Source organism: Carettochelys insculpta, chromosome 2 (assembly GCF_033958435.1).
Source record: "Carettochelys insculpta isolate YL-2023 chromosome 2, ASM3395843v1, whole genome shotgun sequence".
In the NCBI taxonomy this organism is placed as follows: Eukaryota; Metazoa; Chordata; order Testudines; family Carettochelyidae; genus Carettochelys; species Carettochelys insculpta.
In genome coordinates, this window is record NC_134138.1 from 205462694 (window position 1) to 205480436 (window position 17743).

The 17743-nt window shown below is 44.0% G+C and overlaps 1 protein-coding gene across 7 annotated transcripts in view; it reads left to right on the top strand.

Moving 5' to 3' along the window:
- NEK10 (NIMA related kinase 10) overlaps positions 1 to 17743 on the top strand; it is a 244257-nt gene that overhangs the window by 123644 nt on the left and 102870 nt on the right. For all 7 annotated transcript variants that reach the window (XM_074984426.1, XM_074984427.1, XM_074984430.1 and 4 more), the window contains 2 exons: positions 11257 to 11386; positions 12948 to 13018. In XM_074984426.1, the coding sequence (XP_074840527.1) occupies positions 11257 to 11386; positions 12948 to 13018 (201 nt within the window). The remainder of the gene's footprint in view (positions 1 to 11256; positions 11387 to 12947; positions 13019 to 17743) is intronic.

The following is a 17743-nucleotide window of genomic DNA, read 5'->3' on the forward strand; positions in this document are numbered from 1 at the left end:
GCAAAAGATAAGCAAATGTGTTGCACAACTGTGTTCTTGGCAAGCTAGACATACCCAAAGTGTTCTAAGAACAATAAGAAGAAAAACACCTGTCCCTCCTATGTTTTGCCACACATTTGAAATCTGAACAGGAAAATAAAATATTAAAAATGCAATACATCTCAGAACTGGAAGGAACATTGGGAGGTCATGGAGTCCAGTCCCCTTCCCTCTTGGCAGGATCAAGCACCATCCCAGACAGCTTTTTTTTCCCCCCATCTATTTGTGGCAGACCCTTAAATGGCTACCTCCCAGGATTGAGCTCACCACCCTATGTTTAGCAGGCCAATACTCAAACCACTGAGCCATCCCTCCCCACAGATAGAAAAAAAACAATCAAATGAGAAGCTTGAGATGAAGTCAAGTATAGATTTTCTTTGTGATAAATTTTAATATAAAAATACTGGTAACAGCTAAATTTCTAGTTGTTGAAAAACCTCTTTGAGCTCCAACACTTAAGGGAAGAGAGGGTATTCACAAAAAGTCTTGTGATCTGCAAATGCAAAAGGCTGTCAGCAATGTTCACAGTACATTTTATTCAAACTGTCAGTTTTGTGGGTCCTGTTCCTTCTTTTTCATTGCTTTTAATAGTAAATAAGCTGTAATTCCATCTGGGCATTTGTAGCTTGCAGTACATTATATCAAGAAAAATTGTGATGCGGCAACTGCTTTTCTGTTTTTCTTTTTCTTCCTGTGGTGTGGTGCTGATAGTGAAAAGGTGTATGTTCATGAAGTTCTGTGTGTTTTCCTTCTTATGTTTAAACAGAAAATTGAATGTGACCTACCTCTGTTTCTACTAATGTTCTCCATTCACTCAAACTGCACAACAGCTTCATGGAGCTGATGAATTTATCACTTGAGTATAAATGGGGACACCTGGTTCATATAAAATTAGAAACAGAGCCCAAACAAACAGCACATTGGAATTCCCTCTGGCTTTGAGAATTCTTGTGTCTTTAATGAACTTAATGTGTTTTGCTTGTCTCTACATTGAAAAAGAGTCAAGCAGGAGACGTATTAGATCTTTTCGTTGGTATGGTTTAAGACTCAAAAGGTTACCCCCTTTATCTGCACCTATCCTTTCCTCAGCACAGGAAATGAAATTGGCCCCCCTGTCCCCTGTAGACTATCTTTAGTATTGGTTCAGGATTAAGAAAAAGGCAAAAATTCAAATATACACAGCAGTGGTTTGAGTACTGTGTCCAAGTGATTACTGAACAATGACAATGGTTCACAGCTGACCCCAGAGGTCAGTTGAACCAACCTAAAAAGTTAAACATTTTAAGAAAAATTTTGACCACCTTTATCTCTTTCTTTTGGTCACTAGATACTGCTCTTTGGGTTTGTCTACACTTGCCCCCAACTTTGAAAGGGGCATGTTAATCACGGCAATGGGAGATTACTAATGAAGTTCTGTGGTGAATACTCAGCACTTCATTAGGCTAATTCTCCCTTGCGGCAACTTGGAAGCTTTAAACTTCGAAGTGCTGGCATGCATGCAGCCGTGGGCACTTCAAAGTGCCTGCACCACTTCAAAGTCCCTTTACTCCTCAAAATTTTAGCCTAATCTCCCATTGCCCTTATTAACATGGCCCCTTCAAAGTTGGGGGCAAGTGTAGATCCAGTCTTTATGTTCCATTGCCCAGAACTTTGGCTTACTATATTCTTCACTTGCCATATTACTGAAAACAATATTTTGGGATTTTTGTTTTTTGTTTAGTTTTGCAGATGGATGAGTTAAGTCTAAGAAGTGAGTTTGGTAATTTAGTTTGAAGATGCTCATGTCTTGGTCATCCTGATTTTTTTGGGAGTGAGTTTTGCATTGGTAGGCTAGTTATTGAGAAAGGTGCATCTTCCACATGAGGTTTAATTCTTTATGTTGATGGTTCCATTGTCCAGTGAATCACAGCTATTGTAGAAGTTCATGTTTTCATTTTTCAAGTTCATGTGTTTCTTTGGTCAATTATATTTATAGAACCTTCAGCAGACTTCAGGACTTCCAAACACTCTGTCCACTAAATAAGTCTATGTCACAGAAGTAATGGAACTGTGACTTCCAGAAACATCCATGATATTTTCTGCTTCAAACCCTGAGGCTGCCAGGCTAGAGCTGATAGCTAGTGGAGTCTCACTAGAGTTGTAGCAACAGGAAACAGCCTCCTCAGGATCCTCTGGCAGGGTTCCAGCCAGAGGTGACAGCCTCCTCTGGGGCCTTTCACAGGGTTCCAGCAGTGGGCATCATCCTTACAGGGAAGGGGGATTCATGCAGCACCCAGCCACCCCAGTGGCGGGGAAAACAAAGATGTTGCAGGCAGCAAAATTTACAGATAAGTTATGGCTTCTGTGAATTTTTGTTTATTGCCTGTGACCTGTCCATGAATTTTACTAACAATAACCATGAAAAATATTGTTGCCTTAGTCATAAGGACAATAAAAGGAATAGCTCTTAATTATTAGCAAAATTCATTTGAGCGATTTATTCATTTAACCCACCTTTCCTTTTCTCTTTCATGCAAAACCACCCCTTCTGAGGATGATGTTTCAAATTATGCCCATTTGTAATTCATTTCCGACCTAGTCTGCTAAAGAACTCACTTCCCCCAGTGTCATCTGAAGGCAATATTTCCCTGTTAAAGATATTCCTACTCATATTGAAGATCCACGAACCACCCAATCATTATATATGAGAGGATCACTTGAAATTGCCTTCCTGGGAAAAACACTATTGGTGGTTGGGTTCTGCAGCACTGCCTGTGTGGTGAGACTTCCCTTGGGTCTGTCCTGTTTCATACTGACTGATAGGATTGGCCCAATTCTTTTAGACTTCAAGGGTCAACGTGCTAGTTGAGTCTCTTTTTCTGAAAAATCATTCCGATAGTAGCAGAGTTTATGAAAGTTTCCTACTTAGAGTCATAACTAACATGTATGTGAGCTAATCCTGTGACAATACTCACCTTTCACAACAGGGCTTTTCTACAGACATGATACTCCCTGACGTTGGGGTCCTTGGCATATAGTTGCAGCTCCTCAGCAAATAACAACAATAATAGCAACCAGTTAATTAGAATTTAGCATTGGACATTGTCTCCAGATCCCTATTTAGAATTAAGCTTATGTAAATAGTGTAATAAAATATCATTAACTGAACAAAATTAGAAATAAAAATGTAAGTGCATGGGGTCTTAAAGGCTGAGTGAATGTGACTCAATTCAGCAGAGCTGTTTTATAAATGTCAAATATTTCTATGACCTAGCTTTCAAGTGAGTTCAACTTTTTTTTTATGCTGACTATATATAAATTCAGCTGAGCTTTACAAGTTATCGTACGTTTGATCATGCCAATAAAGGTATACCAGGTAAGATGGAAAATACCACCTTCAACCTCAGAAAAATAACTCTAATTTTTCTAGTTCAGAAGAAAGGATTGATTGATCAAGAATTATTTTAAACTTGCAGGCACAGAAAGAGGATGCATTATTAAATAAAAATGGGATGCCTATGTATGATAAGCATGATCTCAAAGCTTTCTGTAAAACAATAAAACACTGTGCACTCTGCTCAAGAATATCTGAAATTAAACACCTATGTTGGAGACATAGTCCCTTTATGCTTTTACATTAATTTGATTTTGTTCTTTCTGTAGAAATTTGTTTATAGCTAACTTAATGCTACTCAACCAGATGCTTTCTACTTCAGTGTATGATTTAGAATTGAGTTGTGATTTATAAATGTAGAGGAAAATTTCAGAGATTATCTTGACACTCTTTCATACAAAACTGAAAGGACAATTTACTAGAAAGAGAGGGAGAGAAGTATTTGTGCCTGTTTTAATGTCGACAGCTGGCAATCTCACAGAGCACAACAACTTTCCAGCGGTATTCCAGCAGGCAGTTCAGCCCTTGAAGTAATAGAAGTGAAACCATTAATGAATTTTTAAAGTTTGTCCATTAATATTTCATATTTTACTCACAAATATTTTATAGTGCGCTCCTCTTTTGTCCACTAGATATTTAATCAGTTCCACTAATTCTTTATCTAAATTCAGGGAAAAAATACCACACACATTAGCACATAGATACATCCATACCTAACTTTACAAATAAGACAAAGCATAACACTGCTATCACCTCTTTAGTTACATCTTGGACTTACTGCTAAGATTTAATTTTGACAATCCTTACAGAACAGGCCTTGGTATTAGTGGCCATTCTTTCTGATTTTGACTGGACAGTGAAGATTTAGCCATAATTATCAACTGAGTTGAATGTGTGTTCATCAGCCATCCCTATGAAAATTCTCTTTGTGAAAGCAGTTTACAAGAACTAAATTAGATACCTTTTCTGCTTGGCAACACTTAATATTGTGTTACTCAACTGCAAAAATGCTTCAATAGTAACTGCTGAGCAGCACCCACCGCTCCAACTAGCAGATGGTCAAGTATGACTAAAGTTTGTTGAGTAAGAGGAAGGATTTCTGAGGGTAAACAGGTGGAATTCTGAGGTGGTATTAGGAAAATGTAAAGTTCATGAGAGTCAATGGCAGGAAAGTCATGAAGGCAAAGTATCAAATGAGTGAAATATGGTATAGTCTTTACAAAATTCTTAGGTAATTAATAATGTTGCTTGATTGGTTGTGATGTCCCAGGTCTCAAACCTAGTGCTGTGAATTCCCACAGCTGTTGGAGCCTGGCAGCCACCCAGTGTCTGCCAAAACCAGAGAGGGTGGGAGGGAAGCCCTGAGGAGCCAGTAGGACTACAGTCTCATCCAAGCCACCACCCTGATAGGTAGTGCACCTGGTCAACCATGTTGTTTAAGCCAGAAGGAGGCACAGGAAGCTGTTTGAGCACCAAGTATAAAATATAAACAAACTATGCAATTAAATCCAGGTTTTTAAAATTCTTATTGAACAATTTTTCAAGAAAACATGAATCTGACCTAAAAAAATCATAAGGGTGACTTAAAAATCATGAGATCTAAAAATATTTTTGGCTTTTTTGATTGATTTCTGTTCTGTGTTTTTAGGAATTCCAAAGGCTAGAAACCTTTTTAAAAAGTGAAAGCTGAAATTCTCCTGTAATCTGTGACTCCAGCAGTCGGGGATTTAAACCAAAACACTAAATCTGGTGATACATGTGGTAAAAACGTGAGAACTGACAATTCTTATTTAATAAGGGTTTTTTACCCTAAACTATTAGGTATTTTAAAAATAGTTTTAAGATCTTTTGTTCCTGTACACTGCACACTTTACCAATTGAAGTGATCACTAGAATGGAAGATTGTAGCATTCCTAAAATAAGTTTCATTTAACTGAACACCAACAGTGTACTTAGCACTGTACTGGCAGAGTAAGGTAGGTTCCCCCTGCCCTGCAGGAAGTGCATTGTGTAATTATGTTGCCAGATTCATGTTTGTCTCTGTGAACAGATCCGCCATAAGGTACAGTAAGACTATTTACCAAAAACCTCATAATGAATTGAAAACCACAGAAAGGAATAGCTAAAAGCCATTTATAAAAATGGTGGTATGGTCTAATACTGTTTTTCCTTAATGATTATGTAAAGATGGCAGCAGCTGAAAGAATCTTGCCAACTATCTCTCACCCACAAATGTATACCTGTGTCTACAAGTGAGTGCCCTTCGAAAGGGTGAAAATCGAAGTTCAGTGGTCAAAATAGCGGCGATTGAAAGGGAGCACCTGCCGCCATTTTTTCAGATCGGCACTTCAATCCGCTATTTCGAAGTGCCGTCGAGGTCTTTCGAAAGAGAGCATCCACACAGCTCCAAGCCCTCTTTCAAAATAAGGGAGGCAGGAAATGCCGCGGATGGGGTCGCAGAGCCGACCAGCTCTTCTGGGGCTGCAGCCAGCCGCCTCCTTTAAAGGGCCCCTCCCTCCGCCTTCCCCTCCGCATGAGCTGTGTGCTGTCCAGCCTTTCCCAGCCAGGCAGAGCCCACTCGTGCCCACCAGGGAGGCCCAGTGACAGCTCCTGCAGGAGGACGTCCTCAGCATGGATGCCCTGCTGGCAGTGTTGTGCATCATTGCCACAGCTGTACCTGATCTCAGCAGCTGGCTGGGCGGTCCCCCCAGGGCCATGGGACTCCCTCCCCCGGGTACCCTAACGCCTCTGGACCTACCCCAGTAGCACCGACTGGTGGGAGCGCATGGTGCTAGGAGAGTGGGGCGAGGAAAGGTGGCTGCGGAACTTCTGCAGGTCAAGGCAGATCTTTGATGAGATCTGCCACTGGCTCGCCCCCGCATGCTCGTACCACAACATCTGCATGTGGCCAGCCCTCGCCGTGGAGTAACAGATTGGCGCTGTCTATGAGCAGCCAGGCCCACTGAGGTGGCCACGCCATCCGACAGGCCGTCAGGCAGGCCTTTGCCAATGGCCACCTCTGACCCGCATGCAAACCCACATCCCCCACACATCTGCCACCCACTGTCCCCACCAGCACCGCGCCCACACATACACCACCCATTGTCCCTCTGAGGAGCACAGCTCAGAATGGTGAACAATAAAACAACATTTATATAACTGTTTTTGTTGGTAACTATGTACAGGGGTGAACCTGACTTGGAGGGGGACGGGGGGAACCTAACTCGGAGGGGAGAGAGATGCTCATTCCAGGGCAGGGCAGGGGTGGTGGGCCGCAAGACCCGTCAGGGGCTTGTATGGTCCTGGACGGCAAGGCCAACGTTCTCCGGAGTGGACAGCAGCCTATCCCAGGCTGTCCTCCATGTTGGCCTGCGTGAGCAGATGTTGCTAGGCCACCTCGGCCTTGCACTGGCTGGCTGGGTCCTCCTCAGGCTGACGGGGGTCCCTCTGGCCATGGCCCTGACGGCGCACTGCCTGGGGTGGCGTCCAGACACCTCCAAGGGCTGTGGGTGGGCTCTTGGGGATGAGGGACAGCACAGAGCTCTCCTGGCCCATGGATGGTGCAGCTGTGTGGAGAGGAGAAGAGCATGTCCGGAATGTGCCCTGGATGGAGGGAACCAGGCTGTTGCCCACTGGCCCCCACCCTCCCAAAGAACACTGACCCCCCAGGGCGCACTGATCTGCCCCCCCACTGGCTGGGCCTCCCGGCCTGGGGGTACATCCAGGGGTCTCTCCTGCAGGTGGCCCTTTCCGGCCTGCAGTGTACGGGCCCCAGGTGCTGTCCAGCACTGACTGGCCACCACCAGTGCAGCTTGTGGTGCTGTCCACTGAGGGCGGGTGCTGGGCATCGCTGGTGCACCACTGCGGGGTGCCACATCCTATGGCGGGGTGGCCTGTGTGCAGCCTGGGACCACTGGTCCTATGTGCGGGCGACTAGCCATTGCGTCACCCCCACCCTGTGGAGCAGGTGTGTGCCCCTCCATGTACATACTGGAGGGTCCCTCGGTGATGTCCGGCTCCCGGTCATCCAGCTGGAGGAGAGGAGGGGATTATGACGGTGAGGTTCCCCTCCTCACTTGACCAGTCTCTGGTCCCCTCACCCTCCTGGGTCGCTGTCTGGGCTGCTCCTCCTCCTCCTCCTCTGGCTGCAGCTCCTTGCTGGAGGTGTCCAGGAACGGTGGGGGTGGAGAGCTCTCTTGGGGCCCCAGCATGCCCCGCAGCTCCCTGTAGAAGGGGCACGTCACTGCAGCTGCCGGAGCATCCAGCCTGGTCCCTGGCCCGGGCATAGACGTGGTGCAGTTCCTTGACTTTGGAACTTACCTGCTTCGCGGTACGCTCCGGGTGGCCCCTAGTGTGGAGGCCCTGCGCTAGGCGGCCGAAGGCAGCGGCATTGTACCACTTGACCCCCATGTGGTGCAGGACCTCCTCATCCTTCCACAGGCTGAGGAGGTCCCGCAGCTTCTGCTCCATCCAGGAGGGGGCCTGTTTTTTTTCTCCCCCTGGGAGCCCTTTGGGGGCTTGGGGAGGGGGTTCTCGGGGCTTGCGGTGCGGGGGGGAGCTGGCTGCTTGCCATGCTGTGGGGCTGGAGCGTGGGGCTGGAGCACATGGGGAGGCTGCTCGTAGCATGCTCTCAGCTTTCTGCCACTGGTTTCCTGTGTGTGTGTGACTTTAAGGCAGCTGATTGCAAGGATCACAGAGCCACGCTGCTGCCGGCTGGAGTGGCCCCACGCTCCAGCTGACTGGCGCCATGGCTGACCCGTATTTCGAAAGAGCGGACTGTGGAGCGTTTATACATGTGCTCTTTCGATTTAGTATTTCGAAAGAGAGTGACCTTCCTGATACGGGATCGGGGTTCGGGTTTCGAAGTCTGTGTCCCGTTCTTTCGATTTTCTTTTGAAACACAGGTTTACACGTGTGGATGCTCTTCCCACTCTTTCGAAAAAGGGCCACGTATTTTGAATTTTTGTGCATGTGTAGACACAGCTTATATGTTCCCCGATCAATTTCATCAGAAAGCTAGTAACCAGTCAATCTTACTCACCTCCCCACAGCATGCCTTCCAGTCCGGTTTCCTGTGTAGTTACGTTGTTTAGGTAACCCTTTTACTGCATTTGAAAACCAATTTTGTTTCTGTTGTTTTATATATACTAGCATGCCTTCTAGCCTTTAACTTCATCTTGATGTGCAACAATAACTTCATCTTACATAATGCCTTTTCATGACAAAACATTTTGAGGCATTTTTCTAAAGATGTCAGTAACTAAATACTATATTATTTTTTTAAAATAAAGGGGAAATAAATGAGTTCAAGCTGATTTCAGCTGTGATAGAATGAAAGGATACTTGGGGTGTCTGGCCAGAGAAAAAGTGCTAAATGAAAGAAACTACTATGTAATTTGACATTTAGTTAATGATGAGATATGAAGTCCAGCATATCTTGATTGGCATAAATTGTGATGATATCACAACAAAAACATAGTCCAGATTTTTGAAGGGCTGTGGCAAAGGAGACAGCATATGGAATGTTATTATCAATGAGTTTAAATGAGCCAGAACTGAAGTTACCTATTCTTCTTCCCTCTCATGTAAACACACTGAACTCTTTCCTATCTGGGAGCGGGAGGTTGCCGGATATGCAAATATTTTGGTTAATAGAGAGACACGGGCCAGGGGGGCCAGTGGTCCCCCACCTTAATAACAAAGTTCCACTTCCCTCCCCCCTGCAATCTAGCACTGGCTCCTGCTCAACCACTGCCTCTGCCTTGTTGTTGGGGAAAGCATGGAGCTGCTTGAAGATGGTGCCACAGGCTTGCTGCACCGGGCAGCAGACATCAGGTAGCAGAGCAGAGGAGTGTGCTGGCTGCACACACAGGCAGCACAGAGGGATGCAGGGCAGACACTGAGTGGGCTGGCCCCGAGTTACTCCATGATGCCACTTATCCACACTCCCACCAGGTTTCTGCTGCCCAGAGGTTCAGTTGTGAGTTATAACATTACATGAGTGTGCCAGTTACTCAAATACTGGATAAAAAAGAGTTTACTGTAGGATCTTAGTAGCAGGATTATTTTGATCAGTTTTAGTTTGTTAGTTGAGAAAGCAGCAATATCATAAAGAGTGCATTACTGAAATCTAAACAACATAGAATAAAGGTTTTATTGTAAGAGCAGCAAAATCACATCCTGTAGTTTTCCTAATGTATTACATATTTGACCTCTACAGTCCATAGTTCTGTCCTCTGGTAGCACCTCTGGTGTAGCAGCCCAGGGGGTAGTCTCTGGCTGGAGCACTCATGGGAAAAAGCCAGACCCCACGCTCACCAAGTCCTCACTCATCTTTCCAGATCTTCCAAATCATTGCACTCAAGCTCAGGCAATGGAGGGGAAGGAGCAGTTTACAACTGAAGAGTGACTTAATGCGGCTTTGAAACTTCATTGTGCAGCAGAAAAATGCAGCTTTAACTATCTACTTTAAATGAAATAAGCATGGAAACATTTTCCTTACTTTGTCAATTTTTTTTTAAGATTTCCCTTTGTTTCTTTAGTACTTTAGGTTTAGCATAGTACTGTGCTTTGCTTTTTTTTTTTATTTCTGCTATTGCCTGATTGCATACGTCTGGTTCCGAATGAGATGCCTAGTTGGCTAATTGGTTCATAATTCTATATTCGTAACTCTGAAGTTCTACTTCAGGAGTTTTGGTCACAGTGGACTGTGTTGGACCAGCACAGCATTTGACAAGATACATGTTAATAAAATTGATACATCGGATAACACACAAGCAAAAGAGAGTTCAGCAGTTTAATTCAATCCCTTAAGCCAACAGTTATTATGCAGAGACAACTAAAGAAAACTTTATACCACTAGTGTCATGAGCAGAAATGAAATCAATTACACTCAAAGGGGCAGTATTTAAGCAATGTGCTTCCATTTGCAAGCAATTATCTGATCTATCAAAATACATCGTAGTGCACGGTGCACTAGCAACAAATAATTGATTCAAGTTTAACCTAATTTTGCTTGATTAATAGCAGCAAGCAGGGATTTCTCTAAATGCATTCATTATTCAAATTTATTAACAAATTTCTTTGATTTTTTTTAAAAATTGTGAATATGCAAAATTTGAACTGTGTTTCTTAAATATAATTAGTTACATTGTGTGCTATTGATTCTCAAGTGGACAAGAAAGCAAGCACTGCTGGAATGAATAAATGCTTTCATGTGCAAATATAGGTTATGTTTTCATAAATACTCCCACATGTAACCTGAAGTTTGCTTTCTGCAATGTGTTTGCCACTGAAACTTGGATTATGGAAAGTGACCACCCCCAAGGAGTAAAAACTTAGCAAATCAAATGTACATAAAATTAAAACTAATATTAGATTTTAGTTTTATTTTGGTGTATTTTGTATTATTCATTGAGCCCTAGTTATGTTGCATTCTGTAAGATTGTGGAATTGTAACCAGGTATCACTAGATAAAGCGATAACATTTCTTGATTCACAAATATACTGCACCCAGTGTTCCCTCTAAGCTGTGCACTTGGGTGGCTGCTCGGCAGAGATTCAAATGCTCCTCAGCAGCCAGCAGCATGTGTTTTTATAGGTGGTGCACATCCCAGTGAACATAACAAAATATATTTTGCACATCGATGCAAAATATTAGAGGGGAAATTGATTGCTCCACAAACTTAAAGTAGCATTATGCTTTTTCAGAAATGGCAACTGAATGCTAGTCAGTCCCTTTTGTTTTCTGTGCTTACATAAAGAGATCAATAACTTGGTATTTTCTAAACCTAATATTTTCTCCTGCCTTCAGTGAGTATTAAATTGTATTTTTTTTTACTTAGTCCTGAAGTTGTAAAGAGTGAACCATATGGTGAGAAGGCTGATGTCTGGGCTGCGGGGTGCATCCTTTATCAAATGGCAACTCTGAAGCCACCTTTCTACAGCACCAACATGCTCTCCTTGGCAATTAAAGTACGCAGGTTTGCTAGATCGAACTGCGCGGTTATATTTGCATGCACCTTCTGGGTCCCCCAGGCTTCAAATATACAATTGTAAAAGACAAACTACTTTGCAGAACAAAAATGTGAATGAGTAGAAGTAAAATCTCGATATGGATTGCAATGTTGCTATTGTAATTGCTATAACTTACATTCCATACACAATAGTTTTTCACAGTTTAATTTCCAATACATTTTTACCCTATCATTTGATAGTAGGGATCTTTAGATTCCAAAGGATTCTGAATGCACTATAGGTTTGGACTGTCTGGGTACACTGAAAGGAGGATAGAAGACATTTGATATGGGTTTTAATCAGGACACAACTTCATTATGCAGATATCTGGAACTATCCAGGAGATGAAATGCACAGTGCAGCTCAATCTGTGTTCCTTCAAATCAATACCCAGGCTTCTGCCATCCCCCCCTTGATTTCCGTCCAGATCCCTCAGCCAGTGCATGGCTTGGAGCTTACCGTTCAGCACCCTCAGAGAAAGCAAGAAGTGAAAATGGAGGGAAGGAAGTTCACCTCTATGCCTTATCAATCAGAGGAGTCCCCAGACTCACTCCCCCATTCTATTCCTTTATCCAGTACCTCTTTTTAAGTCCTTTATCATACCATTTATCTGGTCTCTGGGGGTCCTCTCTGTGGAGTACCTAAGATGAACATCCTCCCAACTTTATGAAATAAGTCGCAACATATGATCTCCCATCTTTTCTTCATATCTGCAAAGGTTTTCCATGGCCCTTGCCATGGGGAAGGTGAATAAACCACACTCCATCAAAGCCAATCTGGCCATTTGGGAAAAAATTCCTTCCAAACCCCATTTATAAAGGAGCAACTAGCATGGTGACCACAGCAATCTTAACCCATCCTGGTATTCATCTCCACCAGGAGAAGGAAGGTGGGTGATGGCTTTGCTCGCTGTGCATAACAAGGAGGCTTCCCCCGTCCAGTGGTTGTACCTTTGTACTTTTCAGACCTCACATTCCTGAGGAATAGTCTTAGAGATAGCAATATTAGTCTGTATCTTCACAAAACAAAACAAAAAAGCAGTCCTGCAGCACCGTAAAGACTAACAATATTATTTATTAGGTGATGAGCTTTTGTGGGACAGACCCCCTTCAGTTATTCTCTAGCTGAAGAAGTGGGTCTGCCCACGAAAGCTCATCACCTAATAAATAATAGTTAGTTTTTAAAGTGCTACAGAACTGCTTGTTTTATTCTTCAGAAAGCGAGTCAGTGCTACAAACTGCCTGCCTTCCACTCCTTTCATTAGTTTCTACCCTTATTCTCCCTCTCCTGCGTTGGCCATAAAGGAGAGCTAATCATCTACAGTTACTTAATATATTAATCTGTTTATCTGATAACAAGGCAAGTTCTGCATTAGCAGATATGTGCCACGGTTTCTTTGTGAACTTATACTGGTGATATAATGTCTGTCATGTTGTTCCAAGGAAAAACAATCGCACAGTCTTCCACATGTATAATGGAATATTTTTATTTTCTTCACTTTCAACTATTTATTTTGCAGATAGTAGAGGCTACGTATGAACCAGTGCCAGAAGGAGTCTACTCTGAAAAATTGTCAGTTACCATTAAAAGGTAATTACTCTGTAGTTTTATTTCTCTGTTTTCTCAGAAAGCTGCTTTGTTTTGTACATTTTCATTAATACAGAGGGCAGTGGAACAACTGACTGACTTTAATCATCTTCAGTGTTTGTCTCTAAATGTAAAAGAGCTTCAGGGTTAAAGGAAGTCAGAGAGATGTGCTCACACATAATACACATAAGATGTGTACCACTATTATAAGCATGTCGAGCCCTGTAATATTGGTTCCTCTTGTAAATGGTTTATTGGTTGCATGTTTCTTTTTTTTATATATATATTTAAAAGTGTCTAATAGGTTGAGTTATGAAATGAAACAAGTTTCCCAATGCCTCTTTTTAAGATATTGTGGTCTTGTCTACACTACCTCCCTACTTCCAAGTTGCAGGGGGGAATTTGCTTACTGAAGTGCTGCATATGCAGCGCAGCATTTCATTAATAAACTGCCAACACCCTACTTACCATGCTCCCTTCGAAATAGGGAGGTAGTGTAGACACATCCTGTGTGTTTCCATATCCTGAGAATTATAATTAAATGTTCATTTGTTTCTGTTGATAGATGTGCAGGCTTGGGGAGGGAATGTGGGTGTGGAAGTGGGTCTGGGTTGCAGGCTCTGTGATGGGGTAGGAGTGCAGGCTCTGGAAAGGAGTTTGAGAGTGGATGGGGTGAGGGAATGGTTGGGGATTGCATGCTGTGGGAAGGGGTGGGTGGGAGTGTGGTGCTTACTGGGGGCACCACCCCCTGGCAGCAGTTCCTAGGCGAAGGATACTGGGGAGGGGGGTCTTCATGAGCTGCTGCCCACAGACAACCTCCACAGCTTCCCACTGTCTGCAGGGACACATGTGGCATGGGCAGCATGTGGAGACACCCCTGCCAGAGCTGAGGGACACACATGTTGGTAGCTGTGCAGAGCAAGCAGCTGGAAGCTGCTCTAGTCCCACTGCACTGCCAGTAGTGGCAGTGGGGGCCCCTGGGCAATTTTAAATCACTCGAGGCAGCAGGGGGAGTTGGAGAAATACCCAACACTTTAACTTTCCTGGATCTGGTTCTCGGAACGCTGTGGGTCCTTAGAACTCACTGCCTATAATCTTGCCTTATGCTCACATGAAGGAAGTGCTCAGGGACAGATTTGTTTTGAGAGAAGAAATGGTCCAGGCTTATAGAATCATAGATTTGTAGGACTGGAAGAGACCACAAGAGCCCTTCTAGTTCAGTTGTCTGCAATCAGGACAAAACTAAGCGTTTTCTAACTATACATAATTTTTCACAAAGACCACACCTAAAATCCTTCCCTTCTTTCCATGTAAATCGATCTCTCCACTTTCCCTCCTTCTTCCAAAAACCACAGGGCAAACCAATATGAAGGCACAGTAAAACACCCTGGATGTCAGATGACCATTATTCTTTTATCTTGACAGCATTAAACCTTTCAGATAATTGTCAGGATTATTCCCCTTTATAGGTGAAAGAGCAAAGGGATCAGCTGTAGCAAAATATCTTTCGTGGACCAAATAGAACTCAGAATTCAGCAACCTTTGCTACCAATTATATAAACTGTAACTGCAACACTTGGAACTCAAATGTATTCCACGCATTTGCTGGCCACCTCATTTGCCTTTCTAAACAATATACCAATGCCACTTGAGCATGCACAGACGCTTTTAGTTGAACATGGCATCAGATGCCCCACTAGGAAGCACTGTCCCATCATCCTTTGCAGAGGTCACTCCCAAGCTTCAGTCTTCCATCTAGAGACACTGCTTCTTAGTCATCTATAGTGCAGCACTTCGAGGGACACTCCTCAAAGAGAAAGAGAAGAGAGTGCACTGAGTGAGCAAACTGAGGTTCTTTAATATGTGTACAGCTATGGGTGTTCCACTATCCATCCTCCTCCACTTTGGAGTTCAAATGTAGATTCTGCTTTAGAGCACTGAGGGCAGATGGACCACAAAGCGCTATATAAGCAGTGCAAGACAAAGAGGACAGCATGTGTGACCAAACAGACACTGATACTGAAGATAAGTATCAGAGAGGTAGCCATGTTAGTCGGTAGCTTTGAGAACAACACGAAGTCCTGTGGCATCTGTTAGTCTATAAGGTGGTACAGGAATTCTCGTTGTTCTTGATGCTACTGAAGATGTCCAGTCTCAGGTGCAGGGGGTGCTAGTGCACCTCCAATCTCAAAGAACCTCAGTTACACATCTCAGAGAACTTCAGTTACAGCACAGGGTGAGTACCATTCTCTTACGCTGAGGAGAGTAACTATATAAAATAGCAATTCTCTGTTCACACTTGTAGTTGCATGTTTCTTTGACTGCCAGTAATTAATTTTTCACTACTTCCTAGTCCTGTTAATAAAGGAGAGACAGTACCATGATGAGTGATGTGCTCAACTGTAGTTCATTCACTCATGTTCAGTAGTTTTATCTAAGTTATTATTTCAGCATCTCTCTTGCTGATAATAATGGACAAAACAGGAAGTACATAGTTTGAACTTGTGCATTTTAGAGCAGCTTCCACCCCCCTACTTGCTTTAAAAAAATCAACCTGAACAAAAATGCTTCTGCTTTCACTCTCAGATATGGGATTCAGCCTCCGAAAAGTCCAGTCTGACCCCACAAAAGGAAGACTGGGTCCTAGATTCAACATAATTTCTATACATAGAGCTTGGTATCTCCTGGCCTTGAATAATGAGTAATTTTAGCTTCATGTCCTGACTCGGCAGAATTCCATTTTTTTTGGGTTTTTTTTTATAATTTAGACAGACATTTATGTTTATTTTTAAGGGGGATTTTTAGATTTTTGCACAGTTATGGAAAACTGGGGTGGGATCTGGTAATGCGGGGGTCAGACAATAATTCTATAATGACAGTAGATTTTGACAGTCAAAGAGCAAAAGCTTTATAACTCTTAAAACACAAATTGGCAGCATCACATGTAAAACAGCAGGAAGCTAGGCTGAAAGCGAAGCTACATTCAAGGCTAGCAAGAGGACTACATTAAAAGCTAGACTGAGGCTGCATCTACACTACGAGATAAGTTCAAATGTATTTATACTGATCTTCTAATTTTGGAATTTATAAGTTCGATTTTGAGCATCCTCATTTCACACCTTGCTCCCCACAAAGTCGAGTCACACACATATTGGCTAACATCAACTGTTGCAGTAGTGCATTGTGGGAAGCTATCCCAAAGTTCCCTCATCCCTGTAGCATTCTGCATCTGCTCACTGATATTGACATCATAGTCCCCGATTGCATTTTCATCATTCCCCTCCCAGTCCCTGAAAATATGTTGATCCATTGGAAATAATGCAGAAGAAACTCAAAATTACAAGAAAGAATTGTTTGGTTTCCACATGCATTATATTGCCAAATCGGGTGCAGCACATGTATTCTCAGCTGGCCATCCAGTCCACCTCCCATCATTGCCAAAATTTGATCTCTGAAAATAATGCAGGGGCCCAGAATGTTTCTTTAATTTGAGAAGAATGTATGAAGACAGAAAGAATTTTTGGTTCTTCATCAAGTGTCCCCGTGGGTGCTCCACAATAGGTGTCAGGCTCACCCGGCTCCGCAGATCGGAATTCTTCCAGCAGTTTCTCCTGGATCGCGCATGCGCCAGCATGCGCCGCTCCCTTGCGCATCCCCGGCAACGTGCGCGATCCGGTCCCCACCAGCTCCTTCTCAACCGCCATCGGCTGCAGACGGAATCCGCTCAGGCTACGGCCAGAGTCAGAAAAGACAGTGTTTCTACGTGCAAATTGTTGTTTCTTTTTTTTTTAAAAAAAAAAAAAAAAGAGAGAGAGGACAAAGAGAATATTAAAAAAAAAAAAAAAGGAGAGAGAGGAGCGGAGAAGAAGGGTGGACGTGAAGGCCAGTAGGCCGCCCACTGCCCTGCAGGCCGGGGTCCGCGATTCGGGTAAACAGGCATGGATAAGGTGCTAAGTACCCTATTAACAGTAAAAGACTCACCGAGATGGCTTCTTCAGGCTTTAAAAAGTGTGAGTCCTGCTGTGAAGCTATGCCGGCCTCCGATGGGCATAGTGAATGCATCCGATGCCTGGGGGAATCACACGTTACCCAGAAGTGTTTCCACTGTGCTATGCTCACAGCCACGGCAAGGAAAGACAGAGAAATGTGTCTTAAAAGCTACGTCTACACGTGAATGCTACATCGAAGTAGCTTATTTCGATGTAGCGACATCGAAATAGGCTATTTCGATGAATAATGTCTACACGTCCTCCAGGGCTGGCAACGTCGACGTTCAACGTTGACGTTGCGCAGCACCACATCGAAATAGGCGCTGCGAGGGAATGTCTACACGCCAAAGTAGCACACATCAAAATAAGGGTGCCAGGAACAGCTGCAGACAGGGTCACAGGGCGGACTAGCGCTTCCGGGGCAACAGCTAGCCGCTCCCTTAAAGGGCCCCTCCCAGACACACTCAGCCTGCACAGCACGCAGTCTGCAGAGCCATAGGCACGCACACCTCGAGCAATGCAGTCATGGACCTCCAGCAGCGGCAGCAGCAGCAGCAGCAGCAGCCAGAGGTTCACACAGCCGCCCCTGCAGGAGCAGTGCTCGCCCTGCTCAATGCCATGCAGGAGGCAGCTGAGCACCTCCTTGCCACAGAGGAGGAGCTGCCTGCAGGGGAGGAGGACTCAACCCCCAACCCTGCAGCACCCCGCCGCCCCCCCCGCCGCACACGCCGGCGGCTGT